The sequence below is a fragment of the Lygodium microphyllum genome, chromosome 24, assembly GCF_053477565.2.
Source record: "Lygodium microphyllum isolate KBCC chromosome 24, Lygodium_microphyllum_v1.1.10, whole genome shotgun sequence".
Taxonomy (NCBI): Eukaryota; Viridiplantae; Streptophyta; class Polypodiopsida; order Schizaeales; family Lygodiaceae; genus Lygodium; species Lygodium microphyllum.
This window is the reverse complement of record NC_141158.1, coordinates 96,484,480-96,492,544: the sequence shown is the minus strand read 5'-3', so window position 1 is coordinate 96,492,544 and position 8,065 is coordinate 96,484,480. Positions and strand designations below refer to the sequence as shown.

General features: G+C 40.0%; 1 protein-coding gene across 1 annotated transcript; it reads right to left on the bottom strand.

The window, feature by feature from the left end:
• Positions 1–535: 535 nt before the first annotated feature.
• LOC148015395 (uncharacterized) lies at positions 536–1,054 on the bottom strand. Its single transcript, XM_087664939.1, has one exon. It carries the CDS (start codon positions 1,052–1,054, stop codon positions 536–538), a length of 519 nt encoding a protein of 172 aa, XP_087521065.1.
• Between the last annotated feature and the right edge of the window lie 7,011 nt (positions 1,055–8,065).

Sequence of the window (8,065 nt, the reverse complement as noted above, 5' to 3'; positions counted from 1 at the left end):
TAAAAATCCGGCCATCTCGATAGAAGGCCTTACGGCCTTCTCTACGTGCTTGGAGTATCTGTGGCATGCATGCTCGTCTATGTGCAATCTGCATCTGAGTCAGGTCCTCATCCATGAAGATGGGAGCCCCAGTCATCCCTCGGAGCGAAATCCGCTTCCGAAAGAAAGTGGCTCTGTCCTCCGGTGTGCTCATATGTAATATCAGAGCTCTGATCCTGGTAGTATCTCGTCCTGCACGCCATGCTTGAGTAAAGGGCATGCTCGTGTACCCTAGTCGGGTGCATAGCCCGCGTGTGTCCTCCTCCGGAGAGGCCCCTTCGAGGAGCCCGGTAATACGCACGTTCAATCTACGCGCGTTCCTGAGCCCTCTCTCTGGGCTCTGATATGTCTCTGTGAGGCATATAACATCATGGTCGGGTAAAATCTCCTCAAGTCTGTCCGGTCGTGACCATAGGGAGCCGTTGCAGTTCCAAACTACCACACGTATCGGGGTCTCCTGTACAGTCCTCTACCTCGTCTCATAGGCCACGCCCCCCTATTTGGTGGGGCGTCCATCTATAAAAATCCGGCCATCTCGATAGAAGGCCTTACGGCCTTCTCTACGTGCTTGGAGTATCTGTGGCATGCATGCTCGTCTATGTGCAATCTGCATCTGAGTCAGGTCCTCATCCATGAAGATGGGAGCCCCAGTCATCCCTCGGAGCGAAATCCGCTTCCGAAAGAAAGTGGCTCTATCCTCCGGTGTGCTCATATGTAATATCAGAGCTCTGATCCTGGTAGTATCTCGTCCTGCACGCCATGCTTGAGTAAAGGGCATGCTCGTGTACCCTAGTCGGGTGCATAGCCCGCGTGTGTCCTCCTCCGGAGAGGCCCCTTCGAGGAGCCCGGTAATACGCACGTTCAATCTACGCGCGTTCCTGAGCCTCTCCTCCTCTAAGGTCTCCTGAACCCGGACTACCTCCTCCTTTTTATTTTCTTCCTGGACCTCCTTCTTAATGTTCTTCTTCACTACCTCAATCCACAACTCCTTATTCCCTTCTAATTCTTCCTTCATGTTTGCTTTGATTTTTTCCTCCCATCCCTCTCTCGAAGCCTCAACTTCGGTTTTAATGCATACCTGGAGATCCTCTCAGCATTCCTTCGTGATAGCCTCTCGGAGGTCCGCTTTGAAATCCGCGTCCTCTCTTGCCTCCCGTAGATGTGGCACTTCCATTTGTAGCTTGTCCAGGTCGGTTTTGAGATCCCTCTTCTCTTTCGTGAGTGTCTTCACCATCTCCTCCAGTCGCCGGATCCTTTCATGGAGCCGGCAGGTTTCTTGGTTCAAGGCATTATCCGCATCCTTCTTGAAATCTTTCTTCGCCTCCTTGATAGCCTGGCTTATTAGAAGCTCCACGTTATGGAGCTCGAGCGGCATGTCACCTCACGGGGAAAAAGCCCCCTCAATAGACCTGTTGAATGTCAGAGAGACCACCTTCAATGAAGAAAGTTTCCCACTTTTCACCTCCTCCTGAAACTGCACATCCACAAATGCTATCCCAGCTTGCACATTCCAGGAGCCTTCCTTCTGCAATGCCTCTAAGCTTGACAATGTGTAACCCTTTGGAAGAACAGAAAAATCCTGCACACTACAAATCTGAATGTATGTGACCCCAGGCTGGGCAGGCTATTTTAGAGCATAAAAAGCAAGAGCAGAAATGCCAGATCCTCCAATGCCCAAAGATGTGAAGTCGTATACATGACCTCTTTCTAAAGACAACTCTATTTGCCCAAGAAGTTCAACTTTCACACCCAAGTGCTCCACTCTCTTGCCTGGAAATGGATCTATCCACACCTCCCCTACTACTGTCTCTCTACTGTGAAAGACAGGAAATGTTGAGGAGAGACCATTTTCTTTACGAATGGAGGTCTGCGAGAGAGAGAGAGAGAGAGAGAGAGAGAGAGAGAGAGAGAGAGAGAGAGAGAGAGAGAGAGAGAGAGAGAGAGAGAGAGAGAGAGAGAGAGAGAGAGAGAGAGAGAAAGACAGGAAATGTTGAGGAGAGACCATTTTCTTTACGAATGGAGGTCAGAGAGAGAGAGAGAGAGAGAGAGAGAGAGAGAGAGAGAGAGAGAGAGAGAGAGAGAGAGAGAGAGAGAGAGAGAGAGAGAGAGAGAGAGAGAGAGAGAGAGATAGATAGATAGATAGATAGATAGATAGATAGATAGATAGATAGATAGATAGATAGATAGATAGATAGATAGATAGATAGATAGATAGATAGATAGATAGATAGATAGATAGATAGATAGATAGATAGATAGATAGATAGATAGATAGATAGATAGATAGATAGATAGATAGATAGATAGATAGATAGATAGATAGATAGATAGATAGATAGATAGATAGATAGATAGATAGATAGATAGATAGATAGATAGATAGATAGATAGATAGATAGATAGATAGATAGATAGATAGATAGATAGATAGATAGATAGATAGATAGATAGATAGATAGATAGATAGATAGATAGATAGATAGATAGATAGATAGATAGATAGATAGATAGATAGATAGATAGATAGATAGATAGATAGATAGATAGATAGATAGATAGATAGATAGATAGATAGATAGATAGATAGATAGATAGATAGATAGATAGATAGATAGATAGATAGATAGATAGATAGATAGATAGATAGATAGATAGATAGATAGATAGATAGATAGATAGATAGATAGATAGATAGATAGATAGATAGATAGATAGATAGATAGATAGATAGATAGATAGATAGATAGATAGATAGATAGATAGATAGATAGATAGATAGATAGATAGATAGATAGATAGATAGATAGATAGATAGATAGATAGATAGATAGATAGATAGATAGATAGATAGAGAGAGAGAGAGAGAGAGAGAGAGAGAGAGAGAGAGAGAGAGAGAAAGACAGGAAATGTTGAGGAGAGACCATTTTCTTTACGAATGGAGGTCTGCGAGCGAAGAGAGAGAGAGAGAGAGAGAGAGAGAGAGAGAGAGAGAGAGAGAGAGAGAGAGAGAGAGAGAGAGAGAGAGAGAGAGAGAGAGAGAGAGAGAGATAGATAGATAGATAGATAGATAGATAGATAGATAGATAGATAGATAGATAGATAGATAGATAGATAGATAGATAGATAGATAGATAGATAGATAGATAGATAGATAGATAGATAGATAGATAGATAGATAGATAGATAGATAGATAGATAGATAGATAGATAGATAGATAGATAGATAGATAGATAGATAGATAGATAGATAGATAGATAGATAGATAGATAGATAGATAGATAGATAGATAGATAGATAGATAGATAGATAGATAGATAGATAGATAGATAGATAGATAGATAGATAGATAGATAGATAGATAGATAGATAGATAGATAGATAGATAGATAGATAGATAGATAGATAGATAGATAGATAGATAGATAGATAGATAGATAGATAGATAGATAGATAGATAGATAGATAGATAGATAGATAGATAGATAGATAGATAGATAGATAGATAGATAGATAGATAGATAGATAGATAGATAGATAGATAGATAGATAGATAGATAGATAGATAGATAGATAGATAGATAGATAGATAGATAGATAGATAGATAGATAGATAGATAGATAGATAGATAGATAGATGTTTCACCAAAAGAGAGAGAGAGAGAGAGAGAGAGAGAGAGAGAGAGAGAGAGAGAGAGATAGATATCGAGGGAGGGAGGGAGGGAGGGAGGGAACCACATACCAAGAGTCAATGGAGACAAACTGCAATGTGGTTTCTAGGGGGGAGATTGGTCTTTTTATAAGAAAATGAGAGAGAAAAGGGAGAGAATGTGTGAGAGAAGTTGACTAGAAACAGGTAGGGAGAGACCACTTGATTTGAAATTATTTTTTGTCAAAAGAAAGGGGCTCACCAGCAACCCCTTTCAAGGAAAAAATTTTGAAAGATCTCTTCCTCCATCCCTCCCTCTCTCACACCATTGTGGGGGTTTTGTAAATTTTTTCATCATGAAGGACGTTGCCAACAACAGCAAAAATTATAAAACTCCTCTCTCTCTCTCTCTCTCTCTCTCTCTCTCTCTCTCTCTCTCTCTCTCTCTCATTATACACAGTTCTTGAGCATATCAGAGCAGGGATTCATAGAGATTCCGAGATATATGCAGATCTATATGCCACATCGATTGAGAGTTCTTATTGGACAGCTCAGGGTATCATCACATCAACTTATGATTGAGAGTGGCAGAGCCAGTGGCATCCCACAGGAGGAGAGGATATGCCCCCTTTGCAGATCAGAGGTGGAGAGTGAGGAGCATTTTGTTCTCAGATGCCCGGCATACTCAGAGTTGAGATCTAGATACACATTGAGCAGCTCACTTCAGGGATGTATGACTGATATGGATCAAAGATCATTTGGCCGTTTTCTGGGAGAGGCATGGCACATCAGAGAGCAGAGCACACAGCGGGTCCCAGTCAGAGAGGGGCCCACCCAGACGACTATTACACAGTTCTTTCAGACAAACAGAGTGAGAGCTACTACACCAGCCTCCAACCAGACCTCCAGGCTCACACTACAGCAGGCTGAGGACCAGCGTACCCGACGCCGCACGAGGATCCGAGGGTTTCGAACCCCACAGCCACACCGACAGGAGATCCGGAGGATTCTTGATCTACATCGACAGCAGACTGAGATCCGACGACACTCGACACATTGGATCTCAGATCTCCAGTTTGCTCTTTCTCCACCGCCGATGTACCACATCCTGCATCCAAGAGGGATCACCTGCTATTAGCGACTTCGACGACTGCTACTACATCCCAGGATAGTATATCTCCCTACATCTGTTACATATACACATCGCACCACTTTATCACAGCCGACAGTTGTTCCCCTATCACAGCCGACATTTGTTCCCCTTTTGTAGCCATTATCTGGAGTACCAGAGCTACATACGCACATACACATATACGACACTTATCACACTCACAGCACCATATTTTCAGTTTCCAGTTTTTAGCTTTTCATTCAGCACTTTTATTTTGGATAGCTGGACCTCATCAGTTGTATCACAGTTTGTCTCATAGGCCAGTTTTGGTCTTTAGAAGACGTTAATATAACTTTCTTTCTTTTCTTTCTTTCTCTCTCTCTCTCTCTCTCATGTCAGTGCCAAACTTTGCTCATAGTTGTCATCTTTCTACTTTTTATTGTTCATCTATTCCTTCTTCTTCTTTTTCTCCTTCTTCTTCTTTTCCTTCATCACCTTCTTCTCTTCTTCTTCTTCACATAGTAATTTTTCATGCTTTTGGTATTAGTAAAGAAGTTTAAAAGCATGTCATCTAATTAATAAATATATAATTGAAAAGTAATTAATAATGTTTATGCTTTTTATTAATAAATAAGTACTTATATAATTAAGTAAGTATATAATTATGGTAATAAATAAGTTAATATTTAATATGTTAGTTATTTAATAATACCTTATTAAAATCAAAGTTATTATAGATTGCAATCAAAATAGACCCATCATCAAGTGCCACATCAAAATCTAGGATTGAGGTCTATATATTTGTAGCCTCTCTCATTCCAAACCAATAGTATAGTATACAAACAACTAGTTCTTGATGTTGGAGGAGGAGGTTTGCATTAGCAAGGGTGAACATATTCTTGCTATCAGTCACATGTATGGCCAAATACAAAGGACACCAATCCATTGGAAGAGTGACCAAGAGGGTGGCCAAGTGTATATTCTAGATACATTGGTTTCATAAGACTTTGTTGAATGATGAAATGGGCTACATCACAACCATCCCCTACCATACCCCTCAAACCAGAAGCCCTTATAAGAGAGATAAGCAACGATCAATGTGGAAGGCTCATCAACCCCTAAAATGACCAAAAACAATACCATCCTAATCATATTTTATGTGAAAGAGGAGGGGACTAACCAAAATACTCAAGTTATTAATGTTGTTGAGTGCATAATATCTTCAGAAGTACAACATCGAGCCTTACACATCATTGGCTTCAAAATATGAGTTCTCTAAAGAGGATGGAGGAAATCTTAGTTTCGTACAATAGAAATATGGCATATGAGCTTCCAGCAGTAGGCGACATGCCTCCTATGGAGGGTATGGAGCAAAAGTATGATGGCCGTTGGTTGCTAGGTAAAGTCCACATCAACATTGATGGCATTCCCTAGCACAGTTCGATGAAGCAAATGGGTCACAAAGAATTGGAGTGCTTAAGTAGACATTCCCACTCCGCTATTTAATGGATAATGGATTCATGAGACACACTCATAGGCTAATGCACGAAGATCATCATGTAGAAGAAGCGTGTAGATCAAGCAGAGAGAGTAAAACCTCTTTTGTTCATACCATCTAACTAGGGGATATAGAGAATGTATGCTCATTTCTTCTTTGAATCGACTTCAACAAGCAATATTTTTATTGAAGTACCTTTTCAAAGTCAAACGAGGTGAGTAATGCCTAAGAACCTATCCCTGGGAGGCAGATTCATCCCTTTTGCTCCTAAAATTACCCACCTTAGGATAGTGTACAAATTCTATATAAATTATGAATTTAAAAAACAAAAAATATATTTACACTAGCTTATCTTTTTGGTGACATGGTATTGCTCTAGCCATTCAATCTCTAGATTACCAAACTATGTAGTATGAACAGGTGTAACAATCTTCATTTGCAAGGTTTTTAAAAGAATCATGGGATAACCTCCTATCTTTTGTACCCTAAAATGACTACATAAAGATGAGGTGTACAAAGGCACTTGTAGAGCTTATGTGAAATATCTTTGAAAAAACATAGAGGAGATGTTAAGACTTTAGTGTAGATGGGCCTCAACACTCACAAATGATTGTGGCTAGAAGACTACTAACAAGTTCTCTGGTTCACAAGCAAGGTGTTCCCATGTCCACCAACTCAAAGGAATATGTAACATATTCTTTCAATCAAGAATAAGTAACGCAATGGTAATACAACTCAAAAACAACCCAAAAAATGATATTGAGTATTCATGCATTTAGGTTCAAACATATGGTTCATGTAGCACTTGCAAAGAGTGACCAAGGGATGGAATCTTGTCTTTCGAAGTTAAATCAATGTTGTGAATACATATTTTTCCATCATAGCCTAATTATTTGGTAAGATGTTGATGATGATAGTGAATGCTTCATATTCAAAGTGTCAACAATAGGGCCAGCGTCAAGGGTCAACTTAGTGAACCTCATGTGAAGGAATGGTTTCAAAGACCTATGCAATAGTTGGATATTCTTGGACCATGTGCATTATATTAATGATTGGAACACCATGGTCCACATGCATATGACCCAAGATAGTTACTCTTGTTTCATTTTGTCATCACCATATGAACATAAAGAATATATTATTCCTTGAAATTCAAGTTGTGATTTTCTTTTATAGGGTACAAGAGTTGATGATTATGGCAATATGTGAAATGAAAGAAAAAATATACGAATGCACAAGTCTTGTTTTGATCAAAGTGAAATGAAGTGTTGGAGAAGTGTGGCCACCCCAAAGCTAATCTTTTAGGGTGCATGGTAGACAAGGCAAGTGCCAATTAGAGGGTAGTTTGTACAATCTTCATTGATGGTTCAGATAACATAATATAAGAAATGGGAGAGATGTTGCTTATTTCATTGGGAAAAATGTCTCCAAATACACACCTCGCAATATGTGCACAAGAATTTCCAAGATGAGAACAAGTGCTTGTGCCACATGTAGAGATGTGCATCTACAAGAGATGATACAACTACACAATATTGGTTCATTTGAGCCTAGTGGGCCTCATGTAAGGTTGCAAAATGCAATATTATTTTGCAATGGATTGTTGTCTTAGTTGGAGGTATCTCAAATATCCACGTTGGAGACAACACTTTGCTGGGGTAAGTCTATTCTGTAAGACTAGGTAGTGTGATATGTGCTCTAATTTTTTTCTCACACTTCATACACATTCGTGTTAGTCTTGTATAGGTGGTAGAGGGCATTTCCCATATG

Bases quoted from the DNA above. Each gene is read 5' to 3' on its own strand.
- LOC148015395 (XM_087664939.1), bottom strand. From the start codon at position 1,054: ATGAAGGAAGAATTAGAAGGGAATAAGGAGTTGTGGATTGAGGTAGTG.